This window comes from Typha latifolia, chromosome 1 (genome assembly GCF_019914945.1).
Source record: "Typha latifolia isolate L0001 chromosome 1, TyphaL0001v2, whole genome shotgun sequence".
NCBI lineage: Eukaryota > Viridiplantae > Streptophyta > Magnoliopsida > Poales > Typhaceae > Typha > Typha latifolia.
The window spans coordinates 1,995,498-2,018,987 of NC_133086.1; the positions used below are offsets into that span (position 1 = coordinate 1,995,498).

A 23,490-nucleotide genomic window follows, 5' to 3' on the forward strand; every position below is an offset into this window, starting at 1 on the left:
AAATTTTAACTTAAAATTAAACAATTTTTTAAATGATAGGGACACGTGTAAGGCTGGCCTCGCATCTGCATAGAATCTTTCCTACGTCCTTCCTAGTTCCTACTACCGCCTAATCTGCGCTAATCATGCTCACTAATCATACTATTATTCCAACTAAAGTATGTGTTAATATACTATTATTCTACACCCACCCATAACTCATAGGAATATATCCACGTGCCACAACTTAGTCCAGTTTCGGGTTAATTCTACCGGTGTGATATTGATTATCCAGTCACCATTCCGTGGGCCCGGGATCCAACGGCCCAACGGGTCTTAATCTTTTCTTTAATAGGAGTCCCGTGACCGCTCCGTGAGTGTTACCTTCCCTTTTGTCAAGCTCACCTCCCATTCCGAGTGAAGTAAAAAAGGCCACCTTTTTTCGTAATTGCCTTTTAATCCCCAAAAAAGTCCAAAAAATTTCTTAGATATACTTTTTTACGTACACGGTTACACCCTTCTTTCGGATTCTTGTCTTGGGTCCGGTGCCAGCTATCTTCCTTGTTTGTTCTTCTATAAAGAAAAAAAAACATCGAAAAAGAAATAGAAACGGAATTATAAAAGAGAGAGAAGGAAAGGAACGAGCTTTTTAATCAAGAGAGTAGCAGAGAGGGCCATTGCTTGAGGGGAGGGTGAGGATGATGCAAGGGAGGAGGAGAGGGAGTAAGAAAGGAGAGACGGCGGCGATTGGGTTGCTGCTTTTCGCCTGCATTTGGGTTTGCAATCCAAGTTTTGCCAATGCCAACACTGACCAATCCGATGGTGAGTGAGCTTTTTTGTTTTTATGTGTTAAACTTTTGGGTCTTTTTTCTCCTAATAGTTTGAAGTGGAAAGGGAGGATCTTGGCGAGGAGATGAGCTGAGATTGCGTTTAATGAGTGTCTAATCCTTCATCCTTTGGAATGGGGGAAACGTGTTTTTGATTCTTATCCTTTTGTGTTCTTTCTTTTCTATTGCCCTCTGGAGTAGGGGGGGAATTAGCATTAGTTGTCTGGAAGTGGGTCTCAGTTGATTCGAAGATGAACCATTATGTAATTTTTCATATTCTAGTTTTCCTGTTGATGCGATCGTGAATTCTTGGACCGAGGACACGAGTTTGGTTGTTCGTGAAGAAGATCTAATCCTTTTAAAGGCAAAGAAGTTCTTTGATCAATTGAGTCTCTTCTACTGGTTTGTGTCAACTAAGTGGCGTTTTTGTTTCTTCAGAGGAACTATTCTGTCGTGATTGTGATTTTGGGTTCTCAAGGTGATTCTAGATCTTTGTTTCCTTAGAGATTTACGAGGTTTGAAAGATGATTGCCAATTTAACTTCTCATCAGACAAAAGGAAGAAAAAGAAAGAGAGAGTGGCTTCCATATTCTTCAAATTTTCACTGTTGATAAGAATTTTCCTTGTTCTCACTGCCATAGTGGTTTTTGAGAAAACATTGATGACAGACAATCACTCTGATTGGTTATGACTATGGATTGAGCTGGTCCGTGACAATTTGAATATGAGATGACATGATTTAACTGAGTTGATATTAATACTTTTTTTTTTCCATTTCAATTTCTTCTTGCAGTGTCTGCTCTCAATATCTTGTACAGTAGCCTGAATTCACCATCTCAATTAACTGGTTGGACCTCGAACGGTGGTGATCCCTGTGGGCAGTCATGGCTCGGCATTACATGCTCCGGTTCAGCAGTTACAACAATGTGAGGTGACCTTACAATGGATTTATTTCCAGCTGCATTGCTGCTTATCTGATTTTTTTTTTTGATTTATTCAACCCTATCAGAAAATTGTCTGGTATGGGACTTACTGGGACATTGGGCTACAATATCCAAAGCATGACGTCATTAGCTGAGCTGTGAGTGCAATTTCTGTTTCACTCTTAATTTACTTGCTGCGAAACTTCTCGATTTTTAAGTTTCTCAAGTTTGATGCAGTGACTTGAGCAACAATAATCTTGGAGGTGGTAATCAGATACCTTACAATCTTCCCCCTAATCTCCAGAGATTGTAAGTTACACAATATATGGTTATTCTTTTCCTTGCTTTGGAGATGACATATGAGAAATAATTTGATCTGCAGGAATCTCGCTGGGAACCAATTCAATGGAATTTTACCATATTCGATATCTCTAATGGTTACACTTAAATATCTGTAAGTGGCACTACGAGGCAAATGATCTCTTTTCTTTCAATTTATCTGATGTTTTTGAACTAAATGATGGCTGATGAATGCAGAAACCTTGGTCATAACCAACTCCAGGGCAATCTGACTGATATGTTTTCTGGACTTTCCAATCTAACAACAATGTGAGTGTTTTTTTGTTTCTCTTTTTGGCTCTTACTATGCTATGTGCATGTACCCCAAACATGACATTTTAGAGACTTTGAAGTGAAAATTTGCCTTTTGCAAGGATGTTTCTTCAACTTAGCATGCATCCGAATCTTGCTGTCATAGTTTTATAAATGAAGTAACTATACTGCAGGGATCTGTCCTTTAATGCTCTTACTGGTGACCTGCCACAAAGCTTCAGTGCTCTATCAAGTCTTACAACTCTGTAAGGAGGATTATGAACACTTATAAAAGAACTTCATACATATACATAACCATTCCACTATTGTTACATCTTATCTTGTCAGATATTTGGAGAACAACCAATTGACGGGTTCTATAGACGTCCTTGTCAATCTCCCTCTTGAAGATTTGTAAGTAAAACATGCCACTTTAATTAGAACATAGAAGCACGCAGTCTGTATATTTTCTCAAATGTCTTTTTCAATCATGCCTAGGAATGTTGTAAATAACCGCTTCACTGGATGGATTCCTGACCAGCTTAAGAAAATCAATAATCTTCGGTAAGCAGGTTTGTGATTTCAATAACATCTTATAAGACAGTTATATCATGAGATCATAAATATTCTCTTCCACAGGACTGATGGAAACTCTTGGAGTTCTGGTCCTGCACCTCCGCCCCCACCATATCAATCTCCACCAAATCGGCGAACAAATCCTGGTCAACACTCTAAAGGTGATAAAAGCCCTTCTAATAGTGGTAAAAGTAGCGGTGGAAGTTCTGGTATAGGTGCTGGGGCCATAGCAGGAATCATCATATCTATATTGGTTGTCGGTGGACTAGTTGCATTCTTCTTGATCAAGAGAAAAACGAGGAGATCTTCAAGGAAAGAACATCTTGAAAAAGACCAATCTTTTACACCTCTTGCTTCAAATGAAGTTAAAGGTAAGTTAGGCATGGTCACTTACTCACTCGGGCTATATTACGTCATTAAGGTTATTTATTGATTTTCTTCCGGTCTACTTTTGCATATTAAAGAAATGTGCTTGTATTGTACTGCACATACAAGAAGCTATGTGGCTGGGTGCAACTCGTGCTGAATCCTGTCATGTCTCGTTAGAAACATGGAGAACTCTAATTATTCTATTTAGGTCATCATTTTGACTAGCAAAAAATGAATGTCGAAGAATATAGATTTAGAATCTCATTCTAGTTTATGTTCTGACTTCTTGCCAAGATATTCCAGTTTAACCATGGTCCTATTTAACTAATCTTCGGGGAATTTAGATTGCTGTTTACAAACCAGTAATTGTACATGTACATTTCAAACTAGATATCTCAAGTAGTATACTGATGCAATGTTAGGCTCCTCTGTGATGTTGTTAGGCATCATAGTGTTTTTGGTTTTGAATATCTTGCTTCTATATGCGGAATATACGTCACTGTTGATCACCATTACTTAACTTAATCAATCAGTTCAAGCAATTTTTGTATCTTATATGAAACTATATAATTTTGTGGCAGAAACATCTACGTGATCCTTATTTATTTTTAGGTGCCATACCATTGAAAGACATGAAGAAGTGTTGCTTTCAAAAATCAAATTGTAAAATCCGATGGATTAGAAATTCTTGTACTAAGTTACTAACCAATAAAAGTTTAAATTCATCTATACCTTATGGAAACCATGTTGCAGATCATTAAGTAAACTATATAATTAAGTGAACAATTCTTGCTATGTTGAAATAAACAAGTCATTTTCATTACCTTAGCTCCTGGTCACTTTAGGCTTAATTTTTTTCTTATTCTGAAATATAACCTCTTATTTTAGAATAACAACTAAACATTATAATAGTTATATTTTAGAATACAAATATTATTCATCAAAATCATATCTTATATCACACACTAACTCAATTACTAATCTATTTTGATATTTATCTCATGAATCTACTTTATATTAAATTAAAGATTATTTATTGTAATTTTGCAAAAGAAAAATATCTTTATATATATATATTATTTACTTTATATCATATTAAAGGTAATTATAACATCTTTATTCCAGAATATTAGTGAACATAAAAATAGTTATTCCTTGAATAAATCGTCGTAGCTCCCAAACCCTATATGTTGGAGCTCAGAGTTTAAGCCCATTATTGGAACCCTGTTCTTTAATAGCTTCGGCTACTAGTTAGGAGCCGAGGTCTTAATGATTTAAACATTGATTAATCCTTGCTTGCAATACTGAAAGTGCCATCCAATGCTGTCATATTGTTGACTAAATTGCAGCATTCCTCAGATTTATTTATATTTATTTCAGTTATTTCAATGCAAAATTGTACTTTTAATTGCTCTAGTATTAACAAATACTGCAGAGATGAAGTCCATCCAAACTTCTACAGTTGAGACACATGCATTGCCCCCGCCTGCTCCTATCAGTCTTAAACCTCCTCCCAAAATTGATCGTCACAAATCATTTGATGAAGATGATTTCACAAACAAGCCTGTTGTGAAAAAGACTGATACAACTCCAATAAAAGCAACTCTATATTCAGTAGCAGATCTTCAGATGGCAACAGACAGCTTCAGCATGGATAATCTTGTTGGTGAAGGGTCTTTTGGACGTGTTTATAAGGCACAATTTGATGACGGAAAGGTTTGCTCCTTAACTGGTGCCAAGGCCTTTCTTTATTCTTTTTGGGGAACCTGCATAATATTTATTAAATGATTACATTTTGTGGAAATCAGATTTCTTTTAACATTAGTAACTACAATAAATGCTCTTTTTATGGACTGTATCTTGTTGAGTGTATTTTCTCATGCATAAAGAGAACTATGTTATTGAAATCTCAGAAAGAAATTGGGCAAGAATTCAATATTAAATAATGGGGCAACAAAATGTTATTCATTTGGAGGAGTGGAGTTTTACGTCTTAAATGAGCAAAAATGGTCTAAGAGGGACCTCTCTAAATAGTATAAATTTGAGTCCATTCCTCCCTAGCTTACTAAGTGTAGTATTTTCTATCTCAATCTCTTTTCTTGTCTGAGCAAAAATGATCACATTAATTATTTCATTGGTTCTTCTAGGTTCTGGCTGTGAAGAAAGTGAATCTTACTGTCCTGCCCAACCAGTCATCTGAGGACTTCATTGAGTTGGTTTCAAACATCTCAAATTTACATCATCCGAATCTGACCGAGCTGGTGGGCTACTGTATGGAGCATGGACAACACCTGCTGGTCTATGAGTTTCACAAGAATGGCTCGTTGCATGATCTCCTTCACCTTGAAGATGAATATAGCAAGCCACTGACTTGGAGTACTCGTGTCAAGATTGCACTAGGTTCTGCGAGGGCATTAGAGTAAGTGATGTGAATATTGCCATCATTCTTTTTCATGAATCAAGATAGTTGTTTACTGTGATAATCAAGAAACCTTAGTTATACAGTTCCCTAGGTTCCTTGGAAGTTCTCTGAAAATCATTGGTTCCTTGTAGCCTAGCAGAAAATTTTCCCCTTCAGATTTGATAGTTATAGAATTTATACTGCAGTTCTGAGAGAACCAGCAAATTTGAATCCATTCATTTCAGCCATTAATCTACCTATCAAATATCCCAATGATCCCAAGCTGCAGCGACTTCCAACTGGATTCTTCTTCTATTAATTTTTTTTAATTGGAGTCTAATTAGGACTCTTTAAAACCCACTAAATCTGGAGTACTTCAATATCCAAATACAGATGCAGTAGGACTGTAGAAATAATCCCTCAAATGCCTACAGGAAATGCTACTTGTTTCATCTGTTTTTAATGTTCATGTGCCATAAGTTCTTGCCATTAGGATGCTGCCTTCTCTTCTTCTTTGTATATTTTGTGTAAACATATCATACTTTTTGTGGTCTATGTAGTTTGCTAAGCATCTATTTTCATCCCAAAGGTCCTCTGTTAGCAATGAATTTGCACTTTAGTCCTTTTTTATCCAACAATGCTATTTTCAGGTATCTGCATGAGGTATGCTCACCATCTGTTGTCCACAAAAATTTCAAGTCATCCAACATTCTATTAGATACCGAGTTCAATCCTCACCTGTCAGATGCTGGGGTTTCAAGCGTTGTTCCTGATGCTGAATTCCAGGTAAAGATGTACATAGTATATAAGTTTGCTCCTTGTAAAGATTACATCTGTGTGTAGTGATGCGCTTTCCTTGAAAAAAATGAAATATATCTGCCGCTGGAGCTCAATTCATTCTTTTCACACTTGTCAAGTTCACTAAATTAGCAACTCTCTTTAGTTATCATGATTAACTTCTTGATGTCCTTTTTGGCATCTTCTGCAGGCCTCAGAGCAGGGTTCTGGATACAGTGCTCCTGAGGTTGCAATGTCTGGTCAATATACTCTTAAGAGTGATGTATATAGCTTTGGAGTAGTGATGCTGGAGCTTTTGACTGGACGTAAGCCTTTTGACAGGTATCTCAATATGTTTAGACTCAAGTTGTTGAGGGTTAAAGCCTAATGGAACTGCAGGCCATCATAGTTAGATCACTTTCTGATATATATGAAATTTAGCCGTTTCGAAGAAATGCACAATTCAAATAAACAGCAATTATTTAAAGCCAAAATACATTGAAGTTTTGACTGTTACAATAAAATGTTACAGCTCTAGGCCGCGATCGGAGCAGTCATTGGTTCGGTGGGCAACTCCTCAACTGCATGATATTGATGCATTAGACCAGATGGTCGATCCAGCCCTCAAGGGGTTATATCCTGCGAAATCTCTGTCGCGATTTGCAGATGTTATTGCTCTGTGCGTTCAGGTATGCTATCCATCTACATGGGCTTTCACGCTTTTAAGCAGTTAAATACTCGAACCTTTTCAATTTACCTAACAATGATTGTTCCAGTTCTCTTGTAAGTAGGAATCTAAGTGCTGGCATTTTTTTATATTGGTTTAATTGTGCTCTTATATACATCAAAATCTCTATCCTCACAGCCTGAGCCAGAATTTAGGCCACCCATGTCAGAAGTTGTGCAAGCATTAGTTCGCCTGGTGCAGAGAGCTAACATGAGCAAGAGGATGCACGGCGGAGATGAACAAGAGACTCCTCGGCGATTTGATGACACAGAAGGACAGGACTATATGCTTTAAGACACTGAGCTGATTATCTTTTGTTCAGGCCTTCAGATGGTAATATATTTGTTTCCTTTTGTCAATACATATTCACAGATTTCGTTTGGTGTTATAGCTTTGTCATGGCTATGAACCCTCCAAAAAGATTCAGCCTACATACTTGACTTGACAGTGAGTGCCGTATAAAATATTTGTTTTCTCTTAATGTCATTAAGATGAATTCTTTGATTGGGAGAGCTATATACTACTGAAAAAATAAAATAGAAAATGTGACTCTTTTGAATGAGTTTAGATTAATTATACATAAAATCTCTCTGATATTTAAAGTGTTGCTGGAGTGGTGTATTAATTGATTTTGAAAATAGAACTCGAAAATGTTCTTCCAAACTGTAAAGGAACTTTCCATTCTATATATCATTTTTTTTTTCAGTTAGAGACTGCTAAAGGTCAAAGGTGTCTCCATAATACCTGCCAAAGGAAAAGCATACCAAGTGGCCCATCTTATCTTTTACAATTTCATTTGTGATGCAAAAGGTGGGTTTGCCTGATGAATGCACTATGCTTCACTCATACTGGTTTGTAAAGTCAAACAACAATTACGGAAGAAAAGAGCCACTCTTGTTGAGTTCTTCTCAAATCTAGTAAAAGAAAATAGTACCGTTTTCAAACTATTTTGATATAGTTGTTGCCATTAGCGAGATAAATTGTTGTACTCGAAAGCGATTTGATAAATTACTGTCTCAAAAGTAATTTAATAAATTGCCTTTCGAGACAACTATTTATGTAGTAATATATCTATACATTGTAGACACAATTTACTTAAAAGAAAGCTACATGTAGTTTGCTAATACTATGAATATTATAACTCTAATAAGTTTAGCGATTTGATAAATTGTTGATTAATTTCAAATAAACGAGTTTTCATCATCAAAATATATGGAGAACCACTTTCCTATCAAATCAAAGACCAATATAATAGCCCTTCCATCAACAACTGAATTGCGAGATTCCACTTAAAGATCTAAAGAGCATGGAAGTCACAATCTCAGATAGATTAAAGGTATTAATGAATAAGATGGTCAGTACAAAATACTGAATCAGCAGCTTCTCTCTTTTGGTAGTCATCAGTTAGTTGTATACCATGTACTTGGGTGTCGCACTGAACTTCTGATAGCCTTTGATGACTTTATTTACTGCATCAAGAAAGTCTTTCTCTGTGACAGTCTTCCGCCGTGCACGGATAGCAAACATCCCAGCTTCCGTGCAGACACTCCTTATGTCTGCCCCTGCACGAAAAGTCACCAAATGCATTAGCAGCAATCAGCTTGAAAATCATCATAGAAAATCAAACATCTTTATCAATGCTGAAAATAGCAGAACAATAAATTTGATACAGTAACTTGTGCGTACCCGTGGAATTGGGGCAGAGGCGAGCAAGAAGCTCAAACCGGATATCCCTTTCGCAATTCATTGTCCTTGTGTGGATCTTGAATATCTGTGTTCGACTTTCTAGATCGGGAAGGCCAAACTCAACTTTGCGATCTAACCGTCCAGGACGTAGTAGTGCTGGATCAAGGGTATCTGGCCTGCATTATTTATGGTAGAGAAAAAAATAAGATTAGGTTTCGCTTGAATATTCTGGTATTCAGGAAGATAAAAGAAGCTCTGCAGAGGGAAATTACAAGGCTCATGACTTACAAAAAAGAAATGATTGAAAAGAAGTTCATGACAAGAATGGAAAAAAAAAGTTCTACTGATCACCACAATAAATTTTTTTCAAAATGAAGGTGCAGAAATGTGGTGATCAGTAGAAAATAAGCAATAGAACTATATAAGAAAATAGACCTGAATAAACTTGGAAAATGCTAAAACTGATGCTAATACATTTTTCCTATGCACAAGGTACATTGCTAAGACATTAAATATTAATGATACATGTTAAGACTTAAATATTGATGATATAGATACTACTCGGTATAAGGAATTAAGGATAATTCCAGATAATACATGATAAGGTGGCTGACCTATTCGTTGCCATCAAAACTTTTATGTTTCCTCTAGCATCAAAACCATCAAGTTGATTAACAATTTCGAGCATAGTGCGCTGAACTTCATTATCACCACCAACCCCATCATCAAAACGAGCACCACCTATGGCATCAACTTCATCAAAAAACACAATGCAAGCCTTTTTTGAGCGAGCCATCTACATCAAATGTGAACTTAGTTAGCCATCATTAGGTACAAAGCACGCCCTTTTTGAGTGAGCCATCTACATCAAATGTGAACTTAGTTAGCCATCATTAGGTTAAGATTGTCAGACTAACATAGAAGACTCATAGCTCACATGATCTTGGTTATAAAATCAGCAGATATAAGTCAACAATTTTAAGTTTGGAGTCTTGACAACCTGAAAAAGTTCACGAACCATCCGAGCTCCTTCTCCAACATACTTTTGAACGAGCTCACTTCCAATAACACGGATAAAGCAGGCATCTGTTCTGTTGGCTACAGCTCTGGCAAGGAGCGTCTTACCAGTTCCTGGGGGACCGTAGCAAAGAACTCCTTTAGGTGGGTCAATACCTAGCTTGACAAATTTCTCTGGGTGAAGCATAGGAAGCTCTACAACCTGAAGTGACCAAACATTTTATCAGAAAATTTCCAAACACAGCACTTATTTACCTGCACATGTCAAGATGCAGAAGAAGACCAAAAAAGGAACAAAGAAGAAGATAATTTTCTAGATGGCCAAAATATCTATCCTCATAAGATAATGCAACACAACTTTTAGGTATACGTACTTCTCGCATCTTTTCAATCTGCTCCTTACATCCACCAACATCATTATACGTAACATCCGGTTTCTCTTCCACTGTCATCATTGTAACACTTGGATCAATCTTAGGTGGCAAAGGAATCTGAATTTGGTACTTATTTCTATCAACTCTGCATTTTAGAGAAAAAAACATGAATATAAAATATAGCAATCACTACCTCAATTTACGTTAAAAAACTTAAAACTATCTCAAGCTTTCTTTAACATTACATGCTTAGCGAGATACTAACGGGAATAACATTACATGTCCTAGGCTATCAATTCTAACCTTTCTTGAATTACCTCAACAACCTTTTATAGTTTCCAGACCTTCAACCAGATGCTCTAAGTGTATTATGCAACCTCACATTGACTGAATTACAAGGGAAATTCCCAACCACCTGCACAACCATACTGACTGTTTTCCCATTTCTGTATTCTTTTACATTGAGCAAGATGATTATATAGGTTTTAAAAAGAAAATGGTTGGTACCAGTCCCACAAATCCTTCACCTGTCCCATTTCAAATCATTTGAGACCTATGTTTTTTTTTCTTCTAACCGCTCTTCCTAATTTCCAAATATATATACAATTGTATAATATTTCTCCCATGTCCATATGGACATGCAATATAAATTAGCAATCCTAATAATACCCTTTTAATGGAAACAACTTTCAATATAACCAAGATATAACTGAATAACATTGTTTAGAAAAGAAAAAGGTCTTTGTTTTAGGATCTGAATCTTACCCTACGCGCATCCCCTCTTCGATATCAGTTGGTGAGACCTTGTCACCCAAACCAACAACAAACTGCATATGAGAAGGCAATTATACTTAAAATTTTGAAGCTCATTTAGCCAAATATCTAAATCTCATAAATGTGGAAAGTAATTAAAACATCAAAATATACCTTTGCAATTTGCTTAACATTTATAACATATTTAGCATCTTCAGTGTTTGGGCTGATAATCTTTGTACACCTTGCGACCTTCAAGATAAACAAAACATCAAAAACTGCCATAAGAACAAATAGACTAGTTAGATAAATAATTAATTAAAAAACTAAGAATTACGCAGGACACACCTGAAGTGGTTGTTCCTCTTGCATCATTTGCTTGTCAGAAACTAAATCCCACTGGCTTGGTGGCGCTAAACCAGTATCAGACTCCTTAATTCCTGATGTTTAGCAACACAAAAAGAAAATGATAACATATATGAAAAAATTTGCTTTGATGCTTACAAAAAACTGAAATGATAATAGCTAAATGGTACAGAAATGGAACAATAATCACCGGAAACCCAACAGAAAAAATGGAAAAATAAAAGCAAAACAAAGAAACATTTGCACATTAACCAACCTTCTACTTACTGTCATAGATAAATAGCTAGCAACGAAGCATATCTGTAACAAAGTTTTGTATTGCTGAAAGGCAGTAAAAGCACCACGAAAACAGCATATAATAATATTGTTTTGAGACACCTAATTCACTTATTGAAGACAAACAAAATAAGGTCCTCAAAATATGTAAGCTACATGGAGAACAAGGTTTAAATAGGAGTGCAAGCAAGCTGAACATGAGGAATCAGCTCTTCATCCAAGAATGCTCTCACCAGCTAGAAAGTAAAGGAAAAATAAACAATTACAACATTGAGGGAATCAGCTCCTTCAAGCAAATGCTTGTTAACCCTGGGAAAAAGTTGCTATCTTCCATTGGAAGATCCTAGTGCTTCAATAAAATAATTATACGAGGAAATGAAAAAAGAAACAGCAAACGGAGATATTTTATACCACAGAGGTCATTGACCTTCTTGGCCATCTCCTTGATTTCCTTCTCAACTTTCTTGATGCTCACAGAGTAAGGTCCCAAACCCTGCCAAAAAAATATATTTTTAAACCACAAGGTGAAAATAAACAACAGAGAGATAGAACGATCAGCAATACGATCATAAAAATGTCTTTTTAAAATAAAAAAAAGGAAATAAAGGGTGTTATACCAGAAAACAAGTTTAAGGTTTACGTGAGAAACCGATTATTAGACGAGATAGCCCTAAGCTACGAAACAGGAAGAAGCGCCCTGGATTTAAGAGAGATCGCACAAAATACAGAGCACTTTTCAGATCCATAAAATTATACAAAAATCAGAAAATATTCCTTGATTCGTAGATTCATACATCCAAAAGCTAGAAACATGAAACCTAGATCTAACATCCAAATCCAATCAAAGCTACATCAAATCATAAGATTCGATAAGTTATCACAGGAGTAGAGTACATAGGTCTTGAGAAGGGCAATGTCGTCCTCATCGAGAGGTGGAGGGTTCTTCTCATTCATCTCGACCTCGGGCTCCGGCGCCATTTTGTTTCCTTGCTTTCTTCTCTATAAATTTTACTCTCTTGCTTTCTTCGCTTCTCTTCGGCTTCTTCTCTTTCGTCTATTTATATTATTCTTTTTGGACTGCTTTTAGTGTACGATTTAATCCTCACCGTCCATCACTTGTCACTCTCTAATTCTACTTTAAGTTGCTTGATGAGGTAGTTATCCTTTTTGCTAATTATTTCCTACTTTATGAAAGAAAAAGTACGCATATAAGTAACACTTATATATATATATATATATATATATCAACATAATTCCTAGAGGGGTAGTAGGATCTTGTCATTAAGAGAAAAGTCACTTATTTATTTTTATTTTTATTAAGGGAGGCCAGGTTTTTGCGATATATGTCATGATATTATTAACTCATTAATTACTTTAAAAACTCAAGTAATTAAAAATAAGCCAAGCGATGAAATTGTTAATTAAACAAGTGGATAATTGAAAGGTCGGTGTAGACGCATTCGAACTCAGAACTATCTACTCTAATATAATATTAATTAATTAATTACTCTGAAAGCTTAAGCGCAAATATATCAAAATGAATAATTGTTATGCGGGGAGCCTGAATCTTGTTTAATTGTTAAACTACAAGCTCAGGAAACGTAATTCCATTCATTACCTCATCAAATTTAGGAACATAACAAAAAATTGTTCTGCATCATTGGTTTATTGCCCTTCTTAATGAGTAACAAAAGGTGCATGTTAAACTGCAACTATCACCTCGAGTAAATACATCTGAACCCGAATATATTTCATAAGATCTTGGGAGAAGAAAAAAGTATAAGATGCATTCAGAAAAGTAGCAAGCAAAAATCTTTGCAACTGAATATTTTGTCAAGTGCTTTGCACAATTGCCTTCATCAACATCACTGTCTGCTGATATTGTTTGATGAACTTGACATTGTGTTTCGGACTGGAACTAAATTGATCTCTTTGAAACGGCAGCAATCTTTCTCTTGGAAATCAAACGGTATGTGCAGTCTGAATAACATTTGCGCCTAGGTTCTTCAGCCTCACCACAGATTCTACATGCCCTCTTAGCATATGTACTTCTCGTAACCTGCAAAATGCATCTCATATATTGATGTCAATAGCATTACAGAATTTCTAGTATACAATGCAATATGAGTAAATATTCTGTTACTTCGTAATCATGTAGGTGCATGCATAATGTTAATTTGGTTCTATGCCATGAGGCAGGTTTAAACAAGATTGCTATTATGTAATGAGTATGAAGAAATGAAACTTCCGGTGCTTAGGAATTCAGATATACAATAGATAAGTGCAATGAAAAGGATGGATTCATGAAGCTTCCATCTCTGGGGGAAATTAAAGGTCTGTTAAGTTGAAATTTATCAGTATCAGCTACTGTCTGATTATGAAAGTTATCTATCGTATGCTATTGCTGTTGCTTTTACCTGGCTATTTCAGCACGTCTCTTGGCCTGTTCAGCAATTAACGAAGATCGCCTTCCATTACCCACAAAATCAGAAGAGAAAGACCCAAGTAGAGTTTTCTGAGAGAGCACCCACTTGGCCTCCCTATCTTCCTTCCCATAGTCTTTCTTTGAAGTAAAGGCTGTCTGTCAATTGGAGCACGAGAGGAGAGTTAACTAACTAGCTAGGGAGTAATCACAAGCATGAGATCCAATAAAAGTATATAAAGACAACTATATGAAGATGCAATTATCTAGGTAGCTTCTGGCAGCAAAATACTGGGTTGGCAAGAGTAGAAATGAGAAATACATGCAGTGGAAAGCCATTTAGTTACAACCCCAAGAAATATACAAACAAATGTTTTTCAGCTAAAAGAACTGCAGGGAAAATTAAGGTAATAAAAAGTGATGAACTTTTGAATGTACATACCTTTCTATCAAATACCAGATTCCATGCATCACCACTGAGAGCATATCGGACAGTGAATTTGATTACATCTAGAGGAGTATAAAAGATCAAACTATATAGCCATATAACCCCTGCCCAGCCCCAGCCTATTCCACGAATTGAAGCAAAGTTGATATGTGCATATACAGAAATAAGGGTAGCCACCTGCACCCAGAAACAACTTAGGTCAAGTCTGAATGGATGATCCAATGCAGTGTGATTTACAAAAGATGGATCTATCAGCTACTAAAGATCCTTGATAGACAAAATCATGCCAATGATTGCACTGAAAGGAGGGTTCTGTTGCTTGAAAGTCAAAAAGAAGTTTGACAATTTTAAGTAATTGTTTAATGTTCCGACAAAACCAAGTTTAACAAAACATGCTTGCAACATCAAACTGAGAATGTCCTGAAGAATATTGTACCCACATTTGGTTTACATGCACTGCTAGTTCCCTTGAACCTAAAGCAAGGATCAAGGCAAATAGGCAATACATTCCAATTATACCTCCAAATAGGCAATACATTCCAGTTATACCAATGCGATAACATATGTGGAAATAAGGTAGTTTCTATTGCAATAGGCAAATGTATTGTGCCACTGATGTTCTCAAACTTTTATCCATTAGTTAATTCAGAAACCTTACCAGTTGGGCCACCACAAATGCACACATTAGAAGAGTACCAGGTCTCTCCATAAAAGACCAACTTTGACTGCGTGTAACAAATATAAGAGCTTGGCTGATGATGCTAACTTGCAGATATATAGCAGATGAGATCTCTTCACTGTTTCTGCTGAGAGATCTCACTTTGAAATGAGCCTACAAACAAAAGATACCAAGATATCATTAATTGTTATAACAAGATGATCAAGAATCTAATATTTCAAATTGGTGATAACAAAGAAAGCACGTATTTTATATGAAATTGCTTGTTCTACCTCAAAGAAAGTAGTTCTTGTGACAGCCCAATAGAACAGAACAGTAACTAATGCAAGGTAGGTTCCTATGACAATGCCAGTAGCAAATATCTCATTTAGTTTCCAACTGTCTGGGCCAGGAGATGGCCTGACACGATCCTTGGATATAGTCATAATGGTCCCTGATAAATAGCATTTAACGAGATAGATATTAGTCACACCATTTTCTGTAATTAAAGTCTTTTAAGAAGCAAGTTTGATGGAAGAACCATTAAACATGTGATGTTCATAACAGAATTTCAAAATTTTCCTAGATACAACAAAATGCAAGAAGTCTAATTTGGTTAGGAATTAAAGTCAACTGTCCAAGCAATGAATATATGATGAGATCCTCTTATAATTTATCTAAATATAGCATTATCTCTAGATCCTTACTCAGACACATCACTACATAAAAGTATATATGGCACGGCAACTAGCACGGGATGTGCCAGTGGCACACCCTTATGCCGGTCGGCACGGGTGCGTGTCAACTTGTACCAATGTAAAGCCCATTAATTTTTTTTTCTATTTCCATCAATTATCATTAATATGATTAAAAATTATCGATAGTATTTAACACAATATTCTTGTATTATTCTTGTGCAAACAAATGAAGCCTTTGATTATCTTTATCATTTTACATTCAACTAGATAATTTTAATCATTAAACTATTATCAATTAATATTATGTGTTGAATATTAAATTATAAATAATATTAATTTTAAAGAATATATTCAATCATATAATATTTTGAATGATATTTATATTTGACTATTGCTATATCTTTAATAAAATAAGTCATTTATAAAAATAATCTAAAGATAAAAGACTATAATATAGATTTTAATACATATATTTAAACTAAAAACCAAAGATCGTCATATTTGAAAACTCAAAAATATCTTTAAATATCCTAAATTTTTTTATTAAAAATATACTAAAGGTGTGTCACTAGTACACGGGGGCATGCTGAGGGTGTGCTAATGGTGCACAACACGGTACGTGCCTTCGGTATGACCATCAATTGTATATATGTATACTAATATGTGTGCATATGTATGAATGTTTGTTGTATGTGTAAGCTGATATGCATCTAAAAATGTATGTGCTTATGCATGCAGATTCGAATATATGTTATTATCAATTAATCAATATCAATATCCAAGTCGTTGTCCATCAATATATGGTCAGTTAGAGCACTATGCAAGCTGAGAAAGGCTTCAAACAAACTGAAGGAATTTTAATCAATATGGCATCAGCCCTCTATAAATTGCAAATTTGGACAATAGAGCGACTTGCCAAAAGAGTTACAAGGCCAGTTGGCTGGTGTCTCCATTACTTTACTCTCATGTAATCAAAGAGCAACACCTCCAAGAAATCCTCTAAACAACTATTTTAAGTACAGTATGACTCACCGAACTACATGTGCTATTGTCTATTTGTGCAGCAAAGAGGTCTAGAGTCTAGACAAGAACATATATCCTGATAAAAGGATGATTTGCTATTGAATTATGACACAGAAATTATCGTGCGAAATGGAAGCATAGAGAAATTTCACAAACTATTATTGAGAAAGGGGTAAATAGGTAATACCATCATTCAATATGGCTATTATCAAAACCATAAAAGGAGGGAAGTCATATTCCCAGATTAACGCAAGAAGCACAAAACCAAGCTGCACAGAAACAGTTACAGCAATTAGATCATTAGCAGTAAGATTACTATAGTTTCGTAAAATATATAATAAACTTCTTCTTACCACTATTCTTATTGTAATTGATACAGCATAAATCTGCATTCATATAGAACGATCATTATTAACATTTAATAGATAGATGGTCGTAAAAAATTTGAACTTGATAATACAATACTCAGCTGTATAATTCTTCATTCTCTGGAATATGGCCCGGCTTGTCAAGACTGCACTGATAATGACACTCAGGCCAGGTTCTGTAAGGACAATATCAGCAGCAGACCTCGCGGCATCTGTTGCATCTGACACTGCTATCCCAATATCTGCTTTCTTCAAAGCAGGCGCATCATTTACACCATCTCCAGTCATTCCACAGACGTGTTTTTTCTCTTGAAGAATTTTCACTATCTCATACTTGTGCTCTGGATGTTGACAACCCACAAGTGGATGAAATTAAATTGAGTCGTTGATCAGACAAATGATGTACTGCACCATATCTAACATTCATAATAATATAAAACTGATAATAGGATTGTTAATGGTCAGGTTTGTCACTTTTCATTTTGTATAACTTGAAAAAAATGGTAAGAAGCATCACAGTACCAGGAAAAACACCAGCAAATCCATCAGCCTTTTCAATAAGTTCATCCACAGGAAGTGCTTCATTCTCATCTTTATCACGACCCAACAATGAAGAGGAAGGATACATGTTTGTTCCCATTCCCAGACGTCGACCAGTCTCTTTGGCAATAGACAGCTGATCACCTGTAAAAATGCAAGTTTGCTAAATTCCCAAAAATAGTAATTAACGAATTGACAGATTCCCCCCAAAAAAACAGAAATCATTCTTCGGTGGTCGTTGTAATTGAAGGGGTCTGATCTAAGTATATAACCAATAATCACATCGTACTAAATTACTATGAAAGCCTGGTATAAGAATGTGGAAGCTTTTTATACCAGGTCTTTAAGAAATGCACAGTCAAATGAATATTGGAGTTCTCACGTTGAATAGTTTACTATAATAAAAGGAGTGCTAGCAAGCTGAAAAGACACATATTTTTCTTCTGGCACATAGAATCAAGAAATAGATGATGTATATATTTGAGTCTTTACTGTTAAAGAGCATAGGAGGCAATAAAAAACTGAAGATTATTATATACCAATGCCATTGGTACTATTAACTAGTTCACCTCTGGTAGATTGTCCAAGTCCTAGACATACCAGTGATCATCTTCACACAAACACCAAGATTTAATGCTTTGCGAATGGTCTCAGCACTGTCATGTCTTGGTGGATCAAACAATGGCAATAAACCACAGAAAATCCATGGGCCACCTGGGCTCTCTTTACTTTTCTCAGGAATAACCTGACACAGAGAATCATTAAAAACAGTAAAATAAATGTAAGAGTTACAATTATAAGGTTTTTAGAAGAAAAATGAAGATGTATCCCGAGCTGTAATATTCATATTTTTACCACTATCTTATGGGCTCCTGCTTATACCTGATAAGCAACCCCAAGTGAGCGGAGACCCCTTTCAGCAAATCTATCAATGGCTGCATGCACTCCTCCAGAAATTTCATGTTTATTGTGACAGAGATTTAGAATCTGAAGTAAAGAACAATAACGTTAACTCATGTACAGCAGTTAAAGGCTACCACTCAAGCCATGAATGACACTAGAAGTTTCCATTTGATTAAAGTAAAATATATATTTATGATCTAACAGGAATTCTCAAGTATGGATATTTCTTATCACCTTTTTAGATTAGGAACTTGTTTCTACATGCAAGTACTTATATAGTAGGAATGAGTTAGATGAATTAATGATCCTTCCATAATTTAGCTTAATGTGTCCGTAACTTTGTACCTGCTCTGGAGCTCCTTTGCTAGCTCGGTACCAGTTTCCATCAGAGTCGATGTATGTTATAGCTGTTCGTTTGTCCACAGGATTAAATGGAAGAAAGTGCAACTCAGTGATGTTAGCACGTGCCTGTAGACAAAGTAAGAATTCTGAAGTATTTGTTCCTGTAAGAAGAAAAGAAAACAACAAAGGTGATATCATAAAAATTTAGGGTAAGATTTCTCTTCGCAACCTCCTTAGGATCAGCGAGCATGTTTATGATGGCTGTATCAATTGCATCTTGGTTCTCAAGTCTTGAGGCTCTAGCAGCTAGCAAGACAATCATATCTCTATCCATTTGTCTATTGAAAACCTAGAAATTAAAATTATGCATCAGCATAGGGACAAAGTGAGTACATACATGACAACAAAAACAAAGCTTTGTGTCCCCATCAATTGCAGCATGGTCGCAAGTAATAGACAAATTCCTGCATAATATATAGGCTCACAATTATGCATCTATAGAAGCAGCAAAATTTCCTCTTACTATACCTACTGGTCGAATACTACTTCTACTCCACATTGTTCATTGTGATCTAGATTCTACACATAAATAGCTAGAAATAAAATCAATTTTGGAATTTTGTGGTATTCATCAAGTACCCATAGTCAATAGTTATTTAGTAATAAACAAAAGGTCACTTGAATCAAATAGGGAGACAGAGAAAGAGAGAAGACAGAATCCTGAGATAGTGTTCCAGTTTCTTGGCAATCATTGCGAGCTCCAGATATTCAAGCAACGGTACTAGAGGGTAAAGATACCACAACTATAACAACCAAGCCTTTCATCCCAATTATAATTTACGAAGAGATGAGGAAAATAAAAAAAATGAAAGAAATAATTTATTCTTTCAGCTGCTAACTTCTAATCTATAAATAAGTGAAGATGTCTTGCTCATTGTGTTTCTACCTCAATGAGATTTCTATCAACAGTGAGGCGATTCAGAGTTAGTGTTCCAGTTTTGTCACTACATAGGACATCCATTCCAGCCAATTCCTCAATAGCAGTCATCCTTTTTGTAATTGCACCCTGCAGATAAACATGATGTGGAAGTACAAAATGGAAAAAAACACTGATTTAGGCCTCAGGATATACCTGTTGTGATAAGCGGTGAGAACCAATTGCAAGGGTAACTGATAACACAGTAGGCATGGCTATTGGTATTCCTCCAATTAAAAGAACGAGCAGATTGTTGATGCCATTTCTGTATGAACGATGTTGGATAGGAAACATGACTATGATTTCAAGAACCATCCCAAGAGCTATTGAGCATATACAGAAGTTTCCTATGGAGGTAAGAACCTGAAAAATAGGAATTATAACTATCGGTTCATGTGATACATATGACAACGTATCAAGAGTAACACATGCTTTTAACCAAGCTACTCTAGATCTACTGCATGTTACATGTGCTTAAGTTAATGCATTTCATCAAGCTTTTGGCAAATTGGCTTAAATCTTTTTATTCCGATCAGGTTATACAACATTTTAATTTGAATAGTATATTATCAGTTTATCACATCTGATTGAATCTCTAAATTGCTAATGGTAATCCATCTTATCCAATTTCCCATTTCATATATTTCCAATTTTCTCAAGATTTATATTGTTAAGGGACTTTCAGAGTAAGAATATTATAAATCAAACAAAGGAGTGATAATTCACATGATCCTACCTTCTGAAAATGCCCAACAACTTCAGTAGAGTCCACCAAATGTGCTGCCTTTCCAAAGAAAGAATGAACACCAGTGGCAATCACAATTGCTTCAATTTCTCCATGCTTACATGTTGAACCAGAGAACACCACATCGCCGGTCCTTTTTGTAACTGGAAGAGATTCACCGGTAAGAGCTGACTGCATCATGAAGACAAGAAAATTATTTGACATGCATCAAATTTTGAAAGACACTTATGGGAGGAGGGCTTGCAAATATTTTAATCAGTTTAATTCAGATTATTTATAAAATAAGAGAACAAATCTAGCAAGTGATGTAATAATTCTCATACTCATATCCATCCAACAAATTGCTCACCATCATGCATTAAATAACCAGAGAAAAGATCTCAATAAGAAGATGGCTAAAAATGTAATACATTTTTAAGCATGCAAAAAACACTTGCCTGGTCAACTTTCAGAGGATCTCCCTCAAGGAGACGAGCATCTGCTGGGATAATATCGCCAAGCTTAATGCTGATTATATCTCCAGGTACTAGAATGGCAGCATCCTGCTCTTGCCATTGTCCATCTCTGAGAACCTGCATATAAAATGTCTAGTCAAGCACTGTCACTATGCACCAAGCATACACATGTGTTACTGATATATGAAAATTTAGAAATGTGTGTTTCAAATCTGATATATAAAAATTTTAGAAATGTGTTCCCATATAAATTTGAACTCACAGAATTAGATAGAAATTTACAATTAAAAATAAGAAAGCAAAAATCAATGCCAGGAAATAGCTTTTCATATGCAGTGAGTCAGAATAATGTTTATGAGAGTTTAATCATATGTCGATCTGAAGATCACATAAATTGGAAATTGGAACAAGATAGTCCCATCTATGAGCATAAGAGTACCCATTCAGAAAATCTGCATTATTTTATCATAAAGCAAAAGCTTTTTGGGCATTCAAGATGAGAGTTTACTATCAGCACTAATGCAGAAGACGTATCCATAACAAAAAATTAACCTGGTGCTAACCTTGGTTTTAGGAGCTAGACGAGCCATAAGTGCTGCTGCAGCATTCCCAGCATTGTTTTCTTCAATAAAACTTATTGTTGAATTGAGAATCAGCAGGCATATAATCCCCACAAAGTCTTGCCAATCAGGACCCTCACCCTGACAAACCAGAAAATAAATATTGAATTTCAGATAAGAAGAATAAAAAAATTACATGATAATAGTACTAAAATGTCAAACATATGAATAGAAAGCGTGAAAGCTCCTCATCCAAGGGAATGTCAAAGAGTGTCAATTTGTTGCAAAACTTACTCCACCATTTGCCAAGACTATTGCCATTATTGCTGCAGCTTCCATAACCCACGACAAGGGGTTCCACATAAAACTAAGGAACTTCAAAATTTTGTTCTCCTGAATAAAATTAATGCAGAATAATAAGAGTCTGAGATCGTCAAGTCCAGTTAGAAGGAACTAAATAAAGGAAAATTACACGCTTCTCCTCTAATTTGTTTAGACCAAAAAGATCCAACCGTGCAGTAGCATCTTCTGACGAAAGCCCATTCCGAGATGTTCTTAGTTGTTCGAGGGCTTCTTCCAGAGGCATTCGTTCCTTGACCAAATTAATCAGCGTTAGTGAACCTTACTGCATAATTTCCTTTTGAGTGGAATGTCCAGTTTACTTCCTAAATTACTTACCAAATCAATCGCATCTCTGTTGAAATTTTCAGGACCAAGCAAAGGCTTTTCCAGCTCATCCATAGTTGAAGTGCGGAGGCCCCAGTCTTTCTAAACAACTAAAAATGTAGAACAATGAACTGAGAACTACTAAAACTACACTGGAAATAAAACATTAAAAGAGAAAACGACTCAAAATTTTCAAACCAGTGGCACTACCATATGCCAGCCAAAAGATCACTTAATCAACAATTTTTCATACTAAGTACATTGTTTTCTGATATCAGGCATTAATAAAAATGTTGAGCTCATCACTACATCCAAGAAGTCAAAATCCTAAAATTAGCAAGAACGTGTGAAAATTAGAACACATTGTCAGGACGAACAAGACGAGATGGAATACTCACCAAATATGAAGAGATAAACAGCGAGAATGAGAAAAGTGGGGCTTAGGACTCCTCCTCCTCCTCCAAAGAAATGAGTAGAAGAATGGTAGGAAAGGGAGCTTTTTTAAACCGGAGGAAGTTGATGGCAGCAAACTCGGCAATTGACGGTTGGGTGGCGGGCTCCATCTTTTCCCCGCCATGCATTCTTCTTCTCTTTCTCTCTCCTCGGCTCTCAGCTTTCAAATCCAACTGCTATTCAAGACTTCACCTTCAAACCTAACTGTCTTCGAATAAGGTGGGTGTTTTGTTTGTTTGTCCGCACTCGTGTGGTGACCTGCTTGTTATTAAAACTTCTAGTTGCCATTGATACTTTCTTTATTAGGCAAATAGATAGGGCAAATCCGCAAATGGCATGTGTGGCTCTGGATTGGGAGATCTTAATAATATGCTAATAATATAGCATATTAATGTTTTTAAAGACACAAATGATCATCTAACAGCAATCTAAAGACATAACGAAATAAAGCAAAAATACATAAGAGAAAAACAAAGAAGATATTAAACTTAGCAGACTTAACATAACAAGGAAGTTTTTTTATCAAAGAGAAAACATAACAAGAAAGTATGTTTAGAACTTATCTAATGTGATACCCAATTTTCTCAACAA

General features: G+C 35.7%; 3 protein-coding genes across 6 annotated transcripts; 1 reads left to right on the top strand and 2 right to left on the bottom strand.

The window, feature by feature from the left end:
• The first annotated feature begins 517 nt into the window (after positions 1 to 517).
• On the top strand, positions 518 to 7,651 carry LOC140786240 (protein STRUBBELIG-RECEPTOR FAMILY 6-like). Its single transcript, XM_073134528.1, has 16 exons — positions 518 to 801; positions 1,600 to 1,732; positions 1,816 to 1,887; positions 1,967 to 2,038; positions 2,112 to 2,183; positions 2,267 to 2,338; positions 2,515 to 2,586; positions 2,669 to 2,734; positions 2,819 to 2,884; positions 2,960 to 3,267; positions 4,701 to 4,981; positions 5,413 to 5,684; positions 6,317 to 6,452; positions 6,655 to 6,785; positions 6,976 to 7,132; positions 7,309 to 7,651. Exons 1-16 carry the CDS (start codon positions 678 to 680, stop codon positions 7,462 to 7,464), a joined length of 2,190 nt encoding a protein of 729 aa, XP_072990629.1. The 5' UTR covers positions 518 to 677; the 3' UTR covers positions 7,465 to 7,651.
• Positions 7,652 to 8,329: 678 nt separating this feature from the next.
• LOC140788740 (26S proteasome regulatory subunit 7 homolog A) lies at positions 8,330 to 12,687 on the bottom strand. Of its 2 annotated transcripts, none has more exons than XM_073138154.1 (10): positions 12,537 to 12,687; positions 12,054 to 12,135; positions 11,349 to 11,440; positions 11,175 to 11,252; positions 11,013 to 11,074; positions 10,248 to 10,392; positions 9,857 to 10,075; positions 9,471 to 9,652; positions 8,857 to 9,032; positions 8,330 to 8,732 (listed from the first exon to the last, which is right to left on the bottom strand). In XM_073138154.1, exons 1-10 carry the CDS (start codon positions 12,618 to 12,620, stop codon positions 8,575 to 8,577), a joined length of 1,278 nt encoding a protein of 425 aa, XP_072994255.1. In that variant the 5' UTR covers positions 12,621 to 12,687; the 3' UTR covers positions 8,330 to 8,574. The 2 variants fall into 2 exon arrangements, with proteins under 2 accessions (XP_072994255.1, XP_072994262.1); XM_073138161.1 differs by having other exon boundaries at positions 12,260 to 12,674.
• A 592-nt stretch (positions 12,688 to 13,279) lies between these two features.
• LOC140797621 (ATPase 10, plasma membrane-type-like) lies at positions 13,280 to 22,970 on the bottom strand. 3 transcript variants are annotated; one of them, XM_073151222.1, is made up of 22 exons: positions 22,845 to 22,970; positions 22,459 to 22,556; positions 22,253 to 22,372; positions 22,075 to 22,173; positions 21,784 to 21,921; positions 21,203 to 21,337; positions 20,757 to 20,936; positions 20,177 to 20,383; positions 19,991 to 20,110; positions 19,274 to 19,393; positions 19,048 to 19,170; positions 18,682 to 18,786; positions 18,400 to 18,544; positions 17,782 to 17,943; positions 17,362 to 17,600; positions 17,245 to 17,277; positions 17,079 to 17,160; positions 15,464 to 15,624; positions 15,171 to 15,344; positions 14,507 to 14,689; positions 14,060 to 14,223; positions 13,280 to 13,701 (listed from the first exon to the last, which is right to left on the bottom strand). In XM_073151222.1, the coding sequence occupies exons 2-22, from the start codon at positions 22,519 to 22,521 to the stop codon at positions 13,605 to 13,607; spliced, it is 2,850 nt and encodes a 949-aa protein (XP_073007323.1). In that variant the 5' UTR covers positions 22,522 to 22,556; positions 22,845 to 22,970; the 3' UTR covers positions 13,280 to 13,604. The 3 variants fall into 3 exon arrangements, with proteins under 3 accessions (XP_073007323.1, XP_073007333.1, XP_073007341.1); XM_073151232.1 differs by having other exon boundaries at positions 20,757 to 20,932; positions 21,199 to 21,337; XM_073151240.1 differs by lacking the exons at positions 22,459 to 22,556; positions 22,845 to 22,970 and having other exon boundaries at positions 22,293 to 22,359.
• Between the last annotated feature and the right edge of the window lie 520 nt (positions 22,971 to 23,490).